At 55.7% G+C, this 19783-nt stretch overlaps 1 protein-coding gene across 5 annotated transcripts in view; it reads right to left on the bottom strand.

Moving 5' to 3' along the window:
- Positions 1–19783, bottom strand: part of znf512b (zinc finger protein 512B) — an 89841-nt gene that overhangs the window by 30635 nt on the left and 39423 nt on the right. For 4 of the 5 annotated variants that reach the window (XM_064956516.1, XM_064956514.1, XM_064956515.1 and 1 more), the window contains 2 exons: positions 13911–13990; positions 1824–1952 (listed from right to left, as the gene is read on the bottom strand). In XM_064956516.1, the coding sequence (XP_064812588.1) occupies positions 1824–1952; positions 13911–13990 (209 nt within the window). The remainder of the gene's footprint in view (positions 1–1823; positions 1953–13910; positions 13991–19783) is intronic. The other variant, XM_064956517.1, reaches the window with a different exon arrangement.

Raw genomic sequence — 19783 nt, 5'->3', positions numbered from 1 at the left:
GAGAAAGAGAAGAAACAGAAGGATATTGATTAGTCTAAAGGTGACAAATCTAATTCAACAGGTGTACAGATTGACAATAAATATGTAGACCCCTCGAAGCACTGAGAGTGGTCTGCAGAGGGAAAAGCCAGGGGTGAGATGGAGCAGGTGAGGAGGGGCGATGTGGGGGAGGAGAGTAATGTTGTCACGATACCAGGTTCAGTATCACGATACTAGATACAATCACGATACCACGGCAAAAACAGAAGGCATATTAGCCAAAGTCCCAGAATGGCCCTTGATGTAGACAGATCAACTCAGCTACTGTTCTGTTCAGTCGTTGGGAATCTTGACAACATTTTTCAGAGATAGCCATGTCTGCATTAATGAATCAACTATACTGTTCTTAACAATCTAACACTATTGTTAAGAACAGTAATTGTCAATCTAACAGTAATTACCAGTTTCAACATTTCTACATGCTGGGTCGTATTATTCAGGTGTGTTAACTTCTGTGCCGCGTGAGTGAGGAGATAACATGATGCAGCCCAGACTCCCAGTGCAGGCTAAGTGGAGCAGGAGTGAGGAGATAACATGATGCAGCCCAGACTCCCAGTGCAGGCTAAGTGGAGCAGGAGTGAGGAGATAACATGATGCAGCCCAGACTCCCAGTGCAGGCTAAGTGGAGCAGGAGTGAGGAGATAACATGATGCAGCCCAGACTCCCAGTGGAGGCTAAGTGGAGCAGGAGTGAGGAGATAACATGATGCAGCCCAGACTCCCAGTGGAGGCTAAGTGGAGCAGGAGTGAGGAGATAACATGATGCAGCCCAGACTCCCAGTGGAGGCTAAGTGGAGCAGGAGTGAGGAGATAACATGATGCAGCCCAGACTCCCAGTGGAGGCTAAGTGGAGCTGGAGTGAGGAGATAACATGATGCAGCCCAGACTCCCAGTGGAGGCTAAGTGGAGCTGGAGTGAGGAGATAACATGATGCAGCCCAGACTCCCAGTGGAGGCTAAGTGGGGCTGGAGTGAGGAGATAACATGATGCAGCCCAGACTCCCAGTGCAGGCTAAGTGGAGCTGGAGTGAGGAGATAACATGATGCAGCCCAGAGTCCCAGTGGAGGCTAAGTGGAGCAGGAGTGAGGAGATAACATGATGCAGCCCAGACTCCCAGTGGAGGCTAAGTGGAGCAGGAGTGAGGAGATAACATGATGCAGCCCAGACTCCCAGTGGAGGCTAAGTGGAGCAGGAGTGAGGAGATAACATGATGCAGCCCAGACTCCCAGTGGAGGCTAAGTGGAGCTGGAGTGAGGAGATAACATGATGCAGCCCAGACTCCCAGTGCAGGCTAAGTGGAGCTGGAGTGAGGAGATAACATGATGCAGCCCAGAGTCCCAGTGGAGGCTAAGTGGAGCAGGAGTGAGGAGATAACATGATGCAGCCCAGACTCCCAGTGGAGGCTAAGTGGAGCTGGAGTGAGGAGATAACATGATGCAGCCCAGACTCCCAGTGCAGGCTACGTGGAGCAGGAGTGAGGAGATAACATGATGCAGCCCAGACTCCCAGTGCAGGCTAAGTGGAGCAGGAGTGAGGAGATAACATGATGCAGCCCAGACTCCCGGTGCAGGCTAAGTGGAGCAGGCATGTTGTGCTCGCGCTATAAGGGAGACATTGGCTGCGCTGATAGACAGACGTGATCCGTGAGACACGTTTGAGAGAAGTACCGAAAGCAACATAAATTCTAGTACCGAGCCAATTTTCATGTTCTAGTACCGAAGTTTCGGTATACCGTGTAACACTGGAGGAGAGAGACGGTGGGGTGAGTAGAGGGTCATGTCTCACCCCCTGGCAGCGTTGGTAGTGGTATTTGAGGCCGTAGATGCTGGGGAACTCCAACCAGCAGCCTGAACACGGACACTTTACCCTTGACCTCCTCTTAAACTCATCCTTCCACTGGACCATCATGTTAGCCTGCAGAGAGGGGGAGAGATGATACACATGCTTCTCACACACTCAGGAAGTAGGGGGGAGTAGGGAGGGAGTAGGGGGAGTAAGGAGGGAGTAAGGAGGGAGTAGGGGAGAGTAGGGAGGGAGTAGGGGGAGTAGGGGGAGTAAGGAGGGAGTAGGGGAGAGTAGGGAGGGAGTAGGGACGGAGTAGGGGGAGTAGGGAGGGAGTAGGGGGAGAGATGATACACATGCTTCTCACACACTCAGGAAGTAGGGGGGAGTAGGGGGAGTAGGGGAGAGTAGGGAGTAAGGAGGGAGTAAGGAGGGAGTAGGGGGAGTAGGGAGGGAGTAGGGGGAGAGATGATACACATGCTTCTCACACACTCAGGAAGTAGGGGGGAGTAGGGAGGGAGTAGGGGAGAGAAGGGAGGGAGTAGGGGAGAGTAGGGGCAGTAGGGAGGGAGTAGGGGAGAGTAGGGGGAGTAGGGAGGGAGTAGGGGAGAGTATGGGGAGTAGGGAGGGAGTAGGGAGGGAGTAGGGGGAGTAAGGAGGGAGTAAGGAGGGAGTAAGGGAGAGTAGGGAGGGAGTAGGGGAGAGTAGGGAGGGAGTAGGGAGGGAGTAGGGTGAGTAGGGAGGGAGTAGGGAGAGTAGGGAGGGAGTAGGGGGAGAGATGATACACATGCTTCTCACACACTCAGGAAGTAGGGGGAGTAGGGAGGGAGTAGGGGAGAATAGGGGGAGTAGGGGAGAATAGGGGGAGTAGGGGAGAGTAAGGGGAGAGTAGGGGGAGTAGGGAGGGAGGAGGGGGAGTAGGGAGGGAGTAGAGAGGAGTAGGGGGAGTAGGGGAGAGTAGGGAGGGAGTAGGGGGAGTAGGGAGGGAGTAGGGGGAGAGTAGGGGGAAGTAGGGAGGGAGTAGAGAGGAGTAGCAGGAGTAGGGGAGAGTAGGGAGGGAGTAGAGAGGAGTAGGGGGAGTAGGGAGGAGTAGGGGAGAGTAGGGAGGGAGTAGAGAGGAGTAGGGGGAGTAGGGAGGGAGTACGGGGGAGAAGGGAGGGAGTAAGGAGGGAGTAAGGGGGAGAGTAGGGAGGGAGTAGGGAGGGAGTATGGGGAGTAAGGAGGGAGTAAGGAGGGAGTAAGGGGAGAGTAAGGGGAGAGTAAGGGGAGAGTAGGGAGGGAGTAAGGGGAGAGTAGGGAGGGAGTAGGGAGGGAGTCGGGGAGTAAGGAGGGAGTAAGGGGAGAGTAGGGAGGGAGTAGGGGAGAGTAGGGAGGGAGTAGGGACGGAGTAGGGGGAGTAGGGGGAGAGATGATACACATGCTTCTCACACACTCAGGAAGTAGGGGGGAGTAGGGGGAGTAAGGAGGGAGTAAGGAGGGAGTAGGGGAGAGTAGGGAGGGAGTAGGGACGGAGTAGGGGAGTAGGGAGGGAGTAGGGGGAGAGATGATACACATGCTTCTCACACACTCAGGAAGTAGGGGGGAGTAGGGGGAGTAAGGAGGGAGTAAGGAGGGAGTAAGGAGGGAGTAGGGGAGAGTAGGGAGGGAGTAGGGACGGAGTAGGGGGAGTAGGGAGGGAGTAGGGGGAGAGATGATACACATGCTTCTCACACACTCAGGAAGTAGGGGGGAGTAGGGAGGGAGTAGGGGAGAGTAGGGAGGGAGTAGGGAGGGAGTAGGGGAGAGTAGGGAGGGAGTAGGGGGAGTAAGGAGGGAGTAGGGGGAGTAGGGAGGGAGTAGGGGGAGAGATGATACACATGCTTCTCACACACTCAGGAAGTAGGGGGGAGTAGGGAGGGAGTAGGGGAGAGAAGGGAGGGAGTAGGGGAGAGTAGGGGCAGTAGGGAGGGAGTAGGGGAGAGTAGGGGGAGTAGGGAGGGAGTAGGGGAGAGTATGGGGAGTAGGGAGGGAGTAGGGGGAGTAAGGAGGGAGTAAGGAGGGAGTAAGGGAGAGTAGGGAGGGAGTAGGGGAGAGTAGGGAGGGAGTAGGGAGGGAGTAGGGTGAGTAGGGAGGGAGTAGGGGGAGTAGGGGGAGAGATGATACACATGCTTCTCACACACTCAGGAAGTAGGGGGGAGTAGGGAGGGAGTAGGGGAGAATAGGGGGAGTAGGGGAGAATAGGGGGAGTAGGGGAGAGTAAGGGGAGAGTAGGGGGAGTAGGGAGGGAGTAGGGGGAGTAGGGAGGGAGTAGAGAGGAGTAGGGGGAGTAGGGGAGAGTAGGGAGGGAGTAGGGGGAGTAGGGAGGGAGTAGGGGAGAGTAGGGGGAAGTAGGGAGGGAGTAGAGAGGAGTAGCGGGAGTAGGGGAGAGTAGGGAGGGAGTAGAGAGGAGTAGGGGGAGTAGGGAGGAGTAGGGGAGAGTAGGGAGGGAGTAGAGAGGAGTAGGGGGAGTAGGGAGGGAGTACGGGGGGAGAAGGGAGGGAGTAAGGAGGGAGTAAGGGGAGAGTAAGGGAAGAGTAAGGGGAGAGTAGGGAGGGAGTAGGGGGAGTAAGGAGGGAGTAAGGGGAGAGTAGGGAGGGAGTAGGGAGGAGTCGGGGGAGTAAGGAGGGAGTAAGGGGAGAGTAGGGAGGGAGTAGGGGAGAGTAGGGAGGGAGTAGGGACGGAGTAGGGGGAGTAGGGGGAGAGATGATACACATGCTTCTCACACACTCAGGAAGTAGGGGGGAGTAAGGAGGGAGTAAGGAGGGAGTAAGGAGGGAGTAGGGGAGAGTAGGGAGGGAGTAGGGGGAGTAAGGAGGGAGTAAGGAGGGAGTAAGGAGGGAGTAAGGGGAGAGTAAGGGAAGAGTAAGGGGAGAGTAGGGAGGGAGTAGGGGGAGTAAGGAGGGAGTAAGGGGAGAGTAGGGAGGGAGTAGGGAGGGAGTCGGGGGAGTAAGGAGGGAGTAAGGGGAGAGTAGGGAGGGAGTAGGGGAGAGTAGGGAGGGAGTAGGGACGGAGTAGGGGGAGTAGGGGGAGAGATGATACACATGCTTCTCACACACTCAGGAAGTAGGGGGGAGTAAGGAGGGAGTAAGGAGGGAGTAAGGAGGGAGTAGGGGAGAGTAGGGAGGGAGTAGGGACGGAGTAGGGGGAATAGGGAGGGAGTAGGGGGAGAGATGATACACATGCTTCTCACACACTCAGGAAGTAGGGGGAGTAGGGAGGGAGTAGGGGAGAGTAGGGAGGGAGTAGGGGGAGTAAGGAGGGAGTAGGGGGTGTAGGGAGGGAGTAGGGGGAGAGATGATACACATGCTTCTCACACACTCAGGAAGTAGGGGGAGTAGGGAGGGAGTAGGGGAGAGTAGGGAGGGAGTAGGGGAGAGTAGGGGCAGTAGGGAGGGAGTAGGGGAGAGTAGGGGGAGTAGGGAGGGAGTAGGGGAGAGTAGGGGGAGTAGGGAGGGAGTAGGGAGGGGGTAGGGGGAGTAAGGAGGGAGTAAGGAGGGAGTAAGGGAGAGTAGGGAGGGAGTAGGGGAGAGTAGGGAGGGAGTAGGGGAGAGTAGGGAGGGAGTAGGGAGGGAGTAGGGTGAGTAGGGAGGGAGTAGGGGGAGAGATGATACATATGCTTCTCACACACTCAGGAAGTAGGGGGGAGTAGGGAGGGAGTAGGGGAGAATAGGGGGAGTAGGGGAGAATAGGGGGAGTAGGGGAGAGTAAGGGGAGAGTAGGGGGAGTAGGGAGGGAGGAGGGGGAGTAGGGAGGGAGTAGAGAGGAGTAGGGGGAGTAGGGGAGAGTAGGGAGGGAGTAGGGGGAGTAGGGAGGGAGTAGGGGAGAGTAGGGGGAAGTAGGGAGGGAGTAGAGAGGAGTAGCGGGAGTAGGGGAGAGTAGGGAGGGAGTAGAGAGGAGTAGGGAGGAGTAGGGGAGAGTAGGGAGGGAGTAGAGAGGAGTAGGGGGAGTAGGGAGGGAGTACGGGGGGAGAAGGGAGGGAGTAAGGAGGGAGTAAGGGGAGAGTAGGGAGGGAGTAGGGAGGGAGTATGGGGAGTAAGGAGGGAGTAAGGAGGGAGTAAGGAGGGAGTAAGGGGAGAGTAAGGGGAGAGTAAGGGGAGAGTAGGGAGGGAGTAGGGGGAGTAAGGAGGGAGTAAGGGGAGAGTAAGGGGAGAGTAGGGAGGGAGTAGGGAGGGAGTCGGGGGAGTAAGGAGGGAGTAAGGGGAGAGTAGGGAGGGAGTAGGGGAGAGTAGGGAGGGAGTAGGGACGGAGTAGGGGGAGTAGGGGGAGAGATGATACACATGCTTCTCACACACTCAGGAAGTAGGGGGGAGTAGGGGGAGTAAGGAGGGAGTAAGGAGGGAGTAAGGAGGGAGTAGGGGAGAGTAGGGAGGGAGTAGGGAGGGAGTAGGGTGAGTAGGGAGGGAGTAGGGGGAGTAGGGAGGGAGTAGGGGGAGAGATGATACACATGCTTCTCACACACTCAGGAAGTAGGGGGAGTAGGGAGGGAGTAGGGGAGAGTAAGGGGAGAGTAGGGGGAGTAGGGAGGGAGGAGGGGGAGTAGGGAGGGAGTAGAGAGGAGTAGCGGGAGTAGGGGAGAGTAGGGAGGGAGTAGGGGGAGTAGGGAGGGAGTAGGGGAGAGTAGGGGGGAAGTAGGGAGGGAGTAGAGAGGAGTAGCGGGAGTAGGGGAGAGTAGGGAGGGAGTAGAGAGGAGTAGGGGGAGTAGGGGGGAGTAGGGGAGAGTAGGGAGGGAGTAGAGAGGAGTAGGGGGAGTAGGGAGGGAGTACGGGGGGAGAAGGGAGGGAGTAAGGAGGGAGTAAGGGGAGAGTAGGGAGGGAGTAGGGAGGGAGTATGGGGAGTAAGGAGGGAGTAAGGAGGGAGTAAGGAGGGAGTAAGGGGAGAGTAAGGGGAGAGTAAGGGGAGAGTAGGGAGGGAGTAGGGGGAGTAAGGAGGGAGTAAGGGGAGAGTAAGGGGAGAGTAGGGGAGAGTAGGGAGGGAGTAGGGACGGAGTAGGGGGAGTAGGGGGAGAGATGATACACATGCTTCTCACACACTCAGGAAGTAGGGGGAGTAAGGAGGGAGTAAGGAGGGAGTAAGGAGGGAGTAGGGGAGAGTAGGGAGGGAGTAGGGACGGAGTAGGGGGAATAGGGAGGGAGTAGGGGGAGAGATGATACACATGCTTCTCACACACTCAGGAAGTAGGGGGGAGTAGGGAGGGAGTAGGGGAGAGTAGGGAGGGAGTAGGGGGAGTAAGGAGGGAGTAGGGGGTGTAGGGAGGGAGTAGGGGGAGAGATGATACACATGCTTCTCACACACACAGGAAGTAGGGGGAGTAGGGAGGGAGTAGGGGAGAGTAGGGAGGGAGTAGGGGAGAGTAGGGGCAGTAGGGAGGGAGTAGGGGAGAGTAGGGGGAGTAGGGAGGGAGTAGGGGAGAGTAGGGGGAGTAGGGAGGGAGTAGGGAGGGGGTAGGGGGAGTAAGGAGGGAGTAAGGAGGGAGTAAGGGAGAGTAGGGAGGGAGTAGGGGAGAGTAGGGAGGGAGTAGGGGAGAGTAGGGAGGGAGTAGGGAGGGAGTAGGGGGAGAGATGATACATATGCTTCTCACACACTCAGGAAGTAGGGGGAGTAGGGAGGGAGTAGGGGAGAATAGGGGGAGTAGGGGAGAATAGGGGGAGTAGGGGAGAGTAAGGGGAGAGTAGGGGGAGTAGGGAGGGAGGAGGGGGAGTAGGGAGGGAGTAGAGAGGAGTAGGGGGAGTAGGGGAGAGTAGGGAGGGAGTAGGGGGAGTAGGGAGGGAGTAGGGGAGAGTAGGGGGAAGTAGGGAGGGAGTAGAGAGGAGTAGCGGGAGTAGGGGAGAGTAGGGAGGGAGTAGAGAGGAGTAGGGAGGAGTAGGGGAGAGTAGGGAGGGAGTAGAGAGGAGTAGGGGGAGTAGGGAGGGAGTACGGGGGGAGAAGGGAGGGAGTAAGGAGGGAGTAAGGGGAGAGTAGGGAGGGAGTAGGGAGGGAGTATGGGGAGTAAGGAGGGAGTAAGGAGGGAGTAAGGAGGGAGTAAGGGGAGAGTAAGGGGAGAGTAAGGGGAGAGTAGGGAGGGAGTAGGGGGAGTAAGGAGGGAGTAAGGGGAGAGTAAGGGGAGAGTAGGGAGGGAGTAGGGAGGGAGTCGGGGGGAGTAAGGAGGGAGTAAGGGGAGAGTAGGGAGGGAGTAGGGGGAGAGTAGGGAGGGAGTAGGGACGGAGTAGGGGGAGTAGGGGAGAGATGATACACATGCTTCTCACACACTCAGGAAGTAGGGGGAGTAGGGGGAGTAAGGAGGGAGTAAGGAGGGAGTAAGGAGGGAGTAGGGGAGAGTAGGGAGGGAGTAGGGAGGGAGTAGGGTGAGTAGGGAGGGAGTAGGGGGAGTAGGGAGGGAGTAGGGGGAGAGATGATACACATGCTTCTCACACACTCAGGAAGTAGGGGGGAGTAGGGAGGGAGTAGGGGAGAGTAAGGGGAGAGTAGGGGGAGTAGGGAGGGAGGAGGGGGGAGTAGGGAGGGAGTAGAGAGGAGTAGCGGGAGTAGGGGAGAGTAGGGAGGGAGTAGGGGGAGTAGGGAGGGAGTAGGGGAGAGTAGGGGGAAGTAGGGAGGGAGTAGAGAGGAGTAGCGGGAGTAGGGGAGAGTAGGGAGGGAGTAGAGAGGAGTAGGGGGAGTAGGGGGAGTAGGGGAGAGTAGGGAGGGAGTAGAGAGGAGTAGGGGGAGTAGGGAGGGAGTACGGGGGGAGAAGGGAGGGAGTAAGGAGGGAGTAAGGGGAGAGTAGGGAGGGAGTAGGGAGGGAGTATGGGGAGTAAGGAGGGAGTAAGGAGGGAGTAAGGAGGGAGTAAGGGGAGAGTAAGGGGAGAGTAAGGGGAGAGTAGGGAGGGAGTAGGGGGAGTAAGGAGGGAGTAAGGGGAGAGTAAGGGGAGAGTAGGGAGGGAGTAGGGAGGGAGTCGGGGGAGTAAGGAGGGAGTAAGGGGAGAGTAGGGAGGGAGTAGGGGAGAGTAGGGAGGGAGTAGGGACGGAGTAGGGGGAGAGATGATACACATGCTTCTCACACACTCAGGAAGTAGGGGGGAGTAGGGGGAGTAAGGAGGGAGTAAGGAGGGAGTAAGGAGGGAGTAGGGGAGAGTAGGGAGGGAGTAGGGACGGAGTAGGGGGAGTAGGGAGGGAGTAGGGGGAGAGATGATACACATGCTTCTCACACACTCAGGAAGTAGGGGGGAGTAGGGGAGAGTAGGGAGGGAGTAGGGGGAGTAAGGAGGGAGTAGGGGGAGTAGGGAGGGAGTACGGGGGGAGAAGGGAGGGAGTAAGGAGGGAGTAAGGAGGGAGTAGGGAGGGAGTATGGGGAGTAAGGAGGCAGTAAGGAGGGAGTAAGGGGAGAGTAAGGGGAGAGTAAGGGGAGAGTAGGGAGGGAGTAGGGGGAGTAAGGAGGGAGTAAGCGGAGAGTAAGGGGAGAGTAGGGAGGGAGTAGGGAGGGAGTCGGGGGAGTAAGGAGGGAGTAAGGAGGGAGTAACGGGAGAGTAGGGAGGGAGTAGGGGGAGTAAGGAGGGAGTAAGGGGATAGTAAGGGGGAGTAGGAGGGAGTAGGGAGGGAGTAGGGGGAGTAAGGAGGGAGTAGAGAGGAGTAGGGAGGGAGTAAGGGAGGAGTAGGGAGGGAGTAGGGGGAGTAAGGAGTGAGTAAGGGGGGAGTAGGGAGGGGGTAGGCGGACTAAGGAGGGAGTAAGAGGAGAGTAGGGAGGGAGTAGGGGGAGTAAGGAGGGAGGGAGTAGGGAGGGAGTAGAGAGGAGTAGGGGGAGTAGGGAGGGAGTAAGGGGGGAGTAGAGAGGAGTAGGGAGGGAGTAAGGGGGGAGTAGGGAGGGAGTAGGGGGAGTAAGGAGTGAGTAAGGGGGGAGTAGGGAGGGAGTAGGGGGACTAAGGAGGGAGTAAGAGGAGAGTAGGGAGGGAGTAGGGGGAGTAAGGAGGGAGGGAGTAGGGAGGGAGTAGAGAGGAGTAGGGGGAGTAGGGAGGGAGTAAGGGGAGAGTAGGGAGGGAGTAAGGAGGGAGTAAGGGGAGAGTAAGGGGGAGTAGGAGGGAGTAGGGGGAGTAAGGAGGGAGTAAGGGGGAGTAAGGGGGGAGTAGAGAGGAGTAGGGAGGGAGTAAGGGGGGAGTAGGGAGGGTCTAGGGGGAGTAAGGAGTGAGTAAGGAGGGAGTAAGGGCAGAGTAAGGGGGGAGTAGGAGGGAGTAGGGAGGGAGTAGAGAGGAGTAGGTGGAGTAGGGAGGGAGTATGGGGGGAGTAGGGAGGGAGTAGGGGGACTAAGGAGGGAGTAAGGGGAGAGTAGGGAGGGAGTAAGGGGAGAGTAGGGAGGGAGTAGGGAGGATTTTTGAGGAAGTAGGGAGGAGTAGGGAGGGAGTAGGGAGGAGTAGGGAGGGAGTAGAGAGGGAGTAAGGGGAGTAGGGAGGGAGTAAGGAGGGAGTAAGGGGGGAGTAGGGAGGGAGTAAGGGGAGAGTAGGGAGGGAATAAGGGGAGAGTAGGGAGGAGTAGGGAGGGAGTAAGGAGGGAGTAGGGAGGGAGTAAGGGGGAGTAGGGAGGGAGTAAGGGGAGAGTAGGGAGGTAGTAGAGAGGAGTAGGGAGGGAGGAAGGAGGGAGTAGGGAGGGAGTAAGGAGGGAGTAGGGAGGGAGTAAGGAGGGAGTAAGGGGGAGTAGGGAGGAGTTTTGAGGAAGTAGGGAGGAGTAGGGAGGGAGTAGGGAGGAGTAGGGAGGGAGTAGGGAGGGAGTAGAGAGGGAGTAAGGGGAGTAGGGAGGGAGTAAGGAGGGAGTAGAGAGGAGTAGGGAGGAGTAGGGGAGAGTAGGGAGGGAGTAGAGAGGAGTAGGGGGAGTAGGGAGGGAGTACGGGGGGAGAAGGGAGGGAGTAAGGAGGGAGTAAGGGGAGAGTAGGGAGGGAGTAGGGAGGGAGTATGGGGAGTAAGGAGGGAGTAAGGAGGGAGTAAGGAGGGAGTAAGGGGAGAGTAAGGGGAGAGTAAGGGGAGAGTAGGGAGGGAGTAGGGGGAGTAAGGAGGGAGTAAGGGGAGAGTAAGGGGAGAGTAGGGAGGGAGTAGGGAGGGAGTCGGGGGGAGTAAGGAGGGAGTAAGGGGAGAGTAGGGAGGGAGTAGGGGAGAGTAGGGAGGGAGTAGGGACGGAGTAGGGGGAGTAGGGGGAGAGATGATACACATGCTTCTCACACACTCAGGAAGTAGGGGGGAGTAGGGGGAGTAAGGAGGGAGTAAGGAGGGAGTAAGGAGGGAGTAGTGGAGAGTAGGGAGGGAGTAGGGTGAGTAGGGAGGGAGTAGGGGGAGTAGGGAGGGAGTAGGGGGAGAGATGATACACATGCTTCTCACACACTCAGGAAGTAGGGGGGAGTAGGGAGGGAGTAGGGGAGAATAGGGGGAGTAGAGGAGAATAGGGGGAGTAGGGGAGAGTAAGGGGAGAGTAGGGGGAGTAGGGAGGGAGGAGGGGGGAGTAGGGAGGGAGTAGAGAGGAGTAGCGGAGTAGGGGAGAGTAGGGAGGGAGTAGGGGGAGTAGGGAGGGAGTAGGGGAGAGTAGGGGGAAGTAGGGAGGGAGTAGAGAGGAGTAGCGGGAGTAGGGGAGAGTAGGGAGGGAGTAGAGAGGAGTAGGGGGAGTAGGGGGGAGTAGGGGAGAGTAGGGAGGGAGTAGAGAGGAGTAGGGGGAGTAGGGAGGGAGTACGGGGGGAGAAGGGAGGGAGTAAGGAGGGAGTAAGGGGGAGAGTAGGGAGGGAGTAGGGAGGGAGTATGGGGAGTAAGGAGGGAGTAAGGAGGGAGTAAGGAGGGAGTAAGGGGAGAGTAAGGGGAGAGTAAGGGGAGAGTAGGGAGGGAGTAGGGGGAGTAAGGAGGGAGTAAGGGGAGAGTAAGGGGAGAGTAGGGAGGGAGTAGGGAGGGAGTAGGGGGAGTAAGGAGGGAGTAAGGGGAGAGTAGGGAGGGAGTAAGGGAGAGTAGGGAGGGAGTAGGGACGGAGTAGGGGGAGTAGGGGGAGAGATGATACACATGCTTCTCACACACTCAGGAAGTAGGGGGGAGTAGGGGGAGTAAGGAGGGAGTAAGGAGGGAGTAAGGAGGGAGTAGGGGAGAGTAGGGAGGGAGTAGGGACGGAGTAGGGGGAGTAGGGAGGGAGTAGGGGGAGAGATGATACACATGCTTCTCACACACTCAGGAAGTAGGGGGAGTAGGGAGGGAGTAGGGGAGAGTAGGGAGGGAGTAGGGGGAGTAAGGAGGGAGTAGGGGGAGTAGGGAGGGAGTAGGGGGAGAGATGATACACATGCTTCTCACACACTCAGGAAGTAGGGGGGAGTAGGGAGGGAGTAGGGGAGAGTAGGGAGGGAGTAGGGGAGAGTAGGGGTTATAGGGAGGGAGTAGGGGAGAGTAGGGGGAGTACAGGGAGTAGGGGAGAGTAGGGGGAGTAGGGAGGGAGTAGGGAGGGGGTAGGGGGAGTAAGGAGGGAGTAAGGAGGGAGTAAGGGAGAGTAGGGGAGAGTAGGGAGGGAGTAGGGAGGGAGTAGGGTGAGTAGGGAGGGAGTAGGGGGAGTAGGGAGGGAGTAGGAGGAGAGATGATACACATGCTTCTCACACACTCAGGAAGTAGGGGGAGTAGGGAGGGAGTAGGGGAGAGTAGGGAGGGAGTAGGGAGGGAGTAGGGGAGAGTAGGGGGGAGTAGGGAGGGAGTAGGGGGAGTAGGGAGGGAGTAGGGGAGAGTAGAGGGAGTAGGGAGGGAGTAGGGGGAGTAAGGAGGGAGTAAGGAGGGAGTAGGGGAGAGTAGGGAGGGAGTAGGGGAGAGTAGGGAGGGAGTAGGGAGGGATTAGGGGGAGTAGGGAGGGAGTAGGGGGAGTAGGGAGGGAGTAGGGGGAGTAGGGAGGGAGTAGGGGGAGAGATGATACACATGCTTCTCACACACTCAGGAAGTAGGGGGGAGTAGGGAGGGAGTAGGGGAGAGTAAGGAGAGAGTAGGGGGAGTAGGGAGGGAGGAGGGGGAGTAGGGAGGGAGTAGAGAGGAGTAGGGGGAGTAGGGGAGAGTAGGGAGGGAGTAGGGGGAGTAGGGAGGGAGTAGGGGAGAGTAGGGGGAAGTAGGGAGGGAGTAGAGAGGAGTAGCGGGAGTAGGGGAGAGTAGGGAGGGAGTAGAGAGGAGTAGGGGGAGTAGGGAGGGAGTACGGGGGGAGAAGGGAGGGAGTAAGGAGGGAGTAAGGAGGGAGTAGGGAGGGAGTATGGGGAGTAAGGAGGGAGTAAGGAGGGAGTAAGGGGAGAGTAAGGGGAGAGTAGGGAGGGAGTAGGGGGAGTAAGGAGGGAGTAAGGGGAGAGTAAGGGGAGAGTAGGGAGGGAGTAGGGAGGGAGTCGGGGGAGTAAGGAGGGAGTAAGGAGGGAGTAAGGGGAGAGTAGGGAGGGAGTAGGGGGAGTAAGGAGTGAGTAAGGGGATAGTAAGGGGGAGTAGGAGGGAGTAGGGAGGGAGTAGGGGGAGTAGGGAGGGAGTATGGGGGGAGTAGGGGGAGCAGGGAGGGAGTAGGGAGGAGTAGGGAGGAGTAGGGAGGAGTAGGGGGAGTAGGGAGGGAGTAGGGGGAGCAGGGAGGGAGTAGGGGGAGCAGGGAGGGAGTAGGGGGAGCAGGGAGGGAGTAGGGGGAGCAGGGAGGGAGTAGGGGGAGCAGGGAGGGAGTAGGGAGGGAGTAGGGGGAGCAGGGAGGGAGTAGGGGGAGCAGGGAGGAGTAGGGGGAGCAGGGAGGGAGTAGGGGGAGCAGGGAGGGAGTAGGGAGGGAGTAGGGGGAGCAGGGAGGGAGTAGGGGGAGCAGGGAGGGAGTAGGGGGAGCAGGGAGGGAGTAGGGGGAGCAGGGAGGGAGTAGGGAGGGAGTAGGGGGAGCAGGGAGGGAGTAGGGGGAGCAGGGAGGGAGTAGGGGGAGCAGGGAGGGAGTAGGGAGGAGTAGGGGGAGCAGGGAGGGAGTAGGGGGAGCAGGGAGGGAGTAGGGGGAGCAGGGAGGGAGTAGGGAGGAGTAGGGGGAGCAGGGAGGGAGTAGGGGGAGCAGGGAGGGAGTAGGGGGAGCAGGGAGGGAGGAGGGAGGAGTAGGGGGATAATAGATACTGACAGGAATACTCCTCAGCTCCTGTACTTCAGCTCTGGGACGTCCCTTCTTCTTCCCCTCCCCTCTTTCACTACAAGGAGAACCTGCAAGAGAAACAGAGGGTGGTGGAGGAGATAGAGAAAGGGGAACAGTTGGGATTACTGTGACCTGTTTCACTGGTTCAATTCACAACACACACAGCTCCCTTCCAACTCAGGCAGACAGGAGAATAAAACACATTTGGAACACATTCAAGTCCAAACAAATGTCAATATGTTTTACTGTGGAACTAAGCATAGATAAAAACAGTTGATAGTCTTGGCCACAAGGACAAAGATGAATCTTCACTGGCTTGGATTATACCTGCTCAGCAACAGAGCAATAGTCACACCTCAAGATATATTAAAAACCAGTGTCGGCACAGCTGTGGCAGCAGGTTAAAGGCTGTTTAGTGTGTGTGTGTGTGTGTGTGTGTGTGTGTGTGTGTGTGTGTGTGTGTGTGTGTGCGCGCGCATGTCCGTGCCTGCGTGCATCAGCATAAGTATGTAAAGGCCATTTGCTGATCCAAATAAATCACCTATAAATCACCAAAGCCTCTGACACAGCACACAGAGGACTCTCTCTCCCTCTCCCTCTCTCCCTCTCTCTCTCCATCTTTCTTTCTTCTATCGCTCTCTCCCTCTCTCTCTCCCCTCTCTTTTTTCTATCGCTCTCTCTCTCTCTCTCTCTCTCTCTCTCCATCTTTCTTTCTTCTATCGCTCTCTCCCTCTCTCTCCCCCTCTCTTTCTTCTATCGCTCTCTCCCTCCCTCTCTCTCTCCATCTTTCTTTCTTCTATCGCTCTCTCCCTCCCTCTCTCACTCCATCTTTCTTTCTTCTATCGCTCTCTCCCTCTCTATCTCCATCTTTCTTTCTTCTATTGCTCTCTCATTCTCTCTTTATTCTATCGCTCTCTCCCTCTCTCTCTCCATCTTTCTTTTTTTCATATCCTCTCTCCCTCTCTCTTTCTTCTATCGCTCTCTCCCTCTCTCTCCCTCTCTCTTTCTTCTATCGCTCTCTCCCTCTCTCTCTCAATCTTTCTTTCTTCTATCGCTCTCTCCCTCTCTCACTCCATCTTTCTTTCTTCTATCGCTCTCTCCCTCTCTCACTCCATCTTTCTTTCTTCTATCGCTCTCTCCCTCTCTATCTCCATCTCTCTTTCTTTTATCTCTCTCTCCCTCTCTCTCTCCATCTTTCTTCTATCGCTCTCTCCCTCTCTCTCTCCCTCTCTCTTTCTTCTATCGCTCTCTCCCTCTCTCTCTCCATCTTTCTTTCTTCTATCGCTCTCTCCCTCTCTCTCTCCATCTTTCTTTCTTCTATCGCTCTCTCCCTCTCTATCTCCATCTTTCTTTCTTCTATCGATCTCTCCATCTCTCTTTCTTCTATCGCTCTCTCCCTCTCTCTCTCCCTCTCTCTTTCTTCTATCGCTCTCTCCCTCTCTCTTTCTTCTATCGCTCTCTCCCTCTCTCTCTCCATCTTTCTTTCTTCTATCGCTCTCTCCCTCTCTCTTTCTTCTATCGCTCTCTCCCTCTCTCTTTCTTCTATCGCTCTCTCCCCCTCTCTCTCTCTTTCTTCTATCGCTCTCTCCCTCTCTCTCTCCATCTTTCTTTCTTCTATCGCTCTCTCCCTCTCTCTTTCTTCTATCGCTCTCTCTCTCCCTCTCTCTCTCCATCTTTCTTTCTTCTATCACTCTCTCCCTCTCTCACTCCATCTTTCTTTCTTCTATCGCTCTCTCCCTCTCTATCTCCATCTTTCTTTCTTCTATTGCTCTCTCCCTCTCTCTTTCTTCTATTGCTCTCTCCCTCTCTCTCTCCCTCTCTCTTTCTTCTATTGCTCTCTCCCTCTCCCTCTCTCTTTCTTCTATCGCTCTCTCCCTCTCTCTCTCCATCTTTCTTTCTTCTATCGCTCTCTCCCTCTCTCTTTCTTCTATCGCTCTCTCCCTCTCTCTCTCCATCTTTCTTTCTTCTATCGCTCTCTCCCTCTCTCTTTCTTCTATCGCTCTCTCCCTCTCTCTTTCTTCTATCGCTCTCTCCCCCTCTCTCTCTCTTTCTTCTATCGCTCTCTCCCTCTCTCTCTCCATCTTTCTTTCTTCTATCGCTCTCTCCCTCTCTCTCTCCCTCTCTCTTTCTTCTATCGCTCTCTCTCTCCCTCTCTCTCCATCTTTCTTTCTTCTATCACTCTCTCCCTCTCTCACTCCATCTTTCTTTCTTCTATCGCTCTCTCCCTCTCTCTCTCCCTCTCTTTCTTCTATCGCTCTCTCCCTCTCTCTTTCTTCTATTGCTCTCTCCCTCTCCCTCTCTCTCTCTCTTTCTTCTATCGCTCTCTCCCTCTCTCTCTCTCTCCATCTTTCTTTCTTCTATCGCTCTCTCCCTCTCTTTCTTCTATCGCTCTCTCCCTCTCTCTCTCCCTCTCTCTTTCTTCTATCGCTCTCTCCCTCTCTCTCTCCCTCTCTCTTTCTTCTATCGCTCTCTCCCTCTCTTTCTTCTATCGCTCTCTCCCTCTCTCTTTCTTCTATCGCTCTCTCCCTCGCTCTCTCCCTCTCTCTTTCTTCTATCGTTCTCCCCCTCTCTCTTTCTTCTATCGATCTCTCCCTCTCTCTCTTTCTTTCTTCTATCGCTCTCTCCCTCTCTCTTTCTTCTATCCCTCTCTCTTTCTCCTATCGCTCTCTCCCTCTCTCTCTCCCTCTCTCTTTCTTCTATCGCTCTCTCCCTCTCTCTCCCTCTCTTTCTTCTATCGCTCTCTCCCTCTCTCTTTCTTATATCGCTCTCTCCCTCTCTCTCTCCTTCTTCTATCGCTCTCTTCCTCTCTCTTTCTTCTATCGCTCCCACCCACCCTCTCTCCCCTCTCTCCCTCTCACTCCCCTCTCTCCCACCCACCCTCTCTCTTCCCCTCTCTCCCTCACTCCCCTCCACCCTCTCTCTCCCCCTCTCTCCCTCTCCCTCTCACTCCCCTCGCTCCCACCCACCCACCCTCTCTCCCTCTCACTCCCCTCTCTCCCACCCACCCTCTCTCTCCCCCTCTCTCCCTCACTCCCCTCCACCCTCTCTCTCCCTCTCCCCCTCACTCCCTCTCTCCCACCCACCCTCTCTCTCTCCCCCTCTCCCTCTCACTCCCCTCGCTCCCACCCACCCTCTCTCTATACAACTTCCACCACTTTCTCCTCCTTATCTCTCTTTTCCCACTACTGACACACTCTCTCTCTTTTCCCACTACCGACACACTCTCTCTCATTCTCTACCTCTCAATTCCTATTGTCCTCCATCCCCTCTCCATCCTTCCCCTCCATCCCTCTCTCCCTGGGTAAGGAGGGCAGGCCTCCACCTTACCTCTTTCCCTCTCTCCCACAATTACATCTCTTCTCTATCAGCCCTCCACTCCATTACACTACAGTTTGAGGGGAGGGGGGGTCAGAGGTGAAGGGTGAGACCTAAACAGTGACCTCCAACTTATACTCCACCATTCATAGGAGGAAAGTGTGATGGAAGATAGAGGGGTGAGGAAAGCATGATGGAGGATAGAGGGGTGAGGAAAGTGTGATGGAGGATAGAGGGGGTGAGGGAAGTGTGATGAGGGTAGAGGGGGTGAGGAGAGTGTGATGGAGGGTAGAGTGGGTGGGGAAAGTGTGATGGAGGATAGAGGGCGTGAGGAAAGTGTGATGGAGGATAGAGGGGTGGGGGAAGTGTGATGGAGGATAGAGGGGGTGAGGAACGTGTGATGGAGGATAGAGGGGTGAGGAAAGTGTGATGGAGGATAGAGGGGGTGGGTAAAGTGTGATGGAGGATAGAGGGGGTGGGGAACGTGTGATGGAGGATAGAGGGGGTGGGGAACGTGTGATGGAGGATAGAGGGGGTGAGGAACGTGTGATGGAGGATAGAGGGGTGGGGAACGTGTGATGGAGGATAGAGGGGTGGGGAACGTGTGATGGAGGATAGAGGGATGGGGAAAGTGTGATGGAGGATAGAGGGGTGGGGAACGTGTGATGGAGGATAGAGGGGTGGGGAACGTGTGATGGAGGATAGAGGGGTGGGGAACGTGTGATGGAGGATAGAGGGGTGGGGAACGTGTGATGGAGGATAGAGGGGTGGGGAACGTGTGATGGAGGATAGAGGGGGTGAGGAACGTGTGATGGAGGATAGAGGGGTGGGGACCGTGTGATGGAGGATAGAGGGGTGGGGAAAGTGTGATGGAGGATAGAGGGGTGGGGAACGTGTGATGGAGGATAGAGGGGTGGGGAACGTGTGATGGAGGATAGAGGGGTGGGGAACGTGTGATGGAGGATAGAGGGGTGGGGAACGTGTGATGCAGGATAGAGGGGTGAGGAACGTGTGATGGAGGATAGAGGGGTGGGGAACGTGTGATGGAGGATAGAGGGGTGGGGAACGTGTGATGGAGGATAGAGGGGTGAGGAACGTGTGATGGAGTATAGAGGGGTGGGGATCGTGTGATGGAGGATAGAGGGGTGGGGAAAGTGTGATGGAGGATAGAGGGGGTGAGGAAAGGCAGGGTGGGGAAAGAGATCGAGGGGAGGATGTAGAGGAAAAGGAAGAGAGGAGGGAGAAGGGAAGACTTTGTTCCTCCAACAAATGTCCCAGGCTAGTCCCATTCTAAAGATCCCAACAAATGTCCCAGGCTAGTCCCATTCTAAAGATCCCAACAAATGTCCCAGGCTAGTCCCATTCTAAAGATCCCAACAAATGTCCCAGGCTAGTCCCATTCTAAAGATCCCAACAAATGTCCCAGGCTAGTCCCATTCTAAAGATCCCAACAAATGTCCCAGGCTAGTCCCATTCTAAAGATCCCAACAAATACATCTAGTCACCTTTCAACGTCCACTGTTGTATCAGTCCTGAGACAAATATACAGGCCTTGATTGTACTATTAACAGAGAACTCCCATCTAGATCAGGGCCTATGTCTGTCTGAAAGAATTACAGAAGTGTAAGAGTCATTATTATTCTTACCGTAACACCTGTTAGGGCAGGGATTTTGCTCAGCCCTCAATCACTCTCAGTAAACATGAGAAAAGGTAGATTGATGACATGTACTCTTCCATGGCAATGATACAGGGAAAATGAAGATATTCTTCTGGCATAAACAGCTCTCTCAATGATGTCTGTCTAACTTATTGTTCACACACACACACACACACACACACACACACACACACACACACACACACACACACACACACACACACACACACACACACACACACACACACACACACACACACACACACAAGTCAGATTAAGTGTACAGGGTTGTGTTAATATTCCTCAGGAACATCGGCCTATTAGATGTCTCCCTTGCAGCAGGAGAGGTGATTCAGTCAGACGGTGCAGTTCTTGAGCTGAGAGGAAATTGAGCGTGAATTTTAATTCCTGTCTTGGAAAATAAAGGTCTCTTATAAAAAGAGGCATAATTAATGAATTTCGCTCATGGGTAAGATATGTTCCCGTTGCTATGGAAATAAGACCCACTTGTCTTAGCTACTACCAGCATCCAGCCTCTTTCCCGATGAAACTAAACACGTACACAAGAACACATGTAAGTATAAATAGAAAGATAGAGCTAAAACACACACACACACTCAATAACTTTGTCAAAACAATGCCTAGTTTCTCTGTGAATCCCCATCACCCACATGAGACTGGCAAACACATACACACAAACACAAGTACTCACTCGTGCACACACCACCCTCCCAGCTGTCTAAACTGCAGCTGCACATTGTTCAACCTCACTGGACAGAGAGAAAAAAGGAGATGAGAGAAGAAAGGACAAGAGCAAAGGGAAGGTATAATCAGAGAGGAGAACAAGAGAGGGGAGAAAAGGGGAGCAGAGGGGAGGAGAAGAGAGGA

Source organism: Oncorhynchus masou, chromosome 33 (genome assembly GCF_036934945.1).
Source record: "Oncorhynchus masou masou isolate Uvic2021 chromosome 33, UVic_Omas_1.1, whole genome shotgun sequence".
Classification (NCBI taxonomy): domain Eukaryota; kingdom Metazoa; phylum Chordata; class Actinopteri; order Salmoniformes; family Salmonidae; genus Oncorhynchus; species Oncorhynchus masou.
Note: the sequence above shows the minus strand (reverse complement) of the source record. Positions and strands in the feature narration are given on the sequence as shown.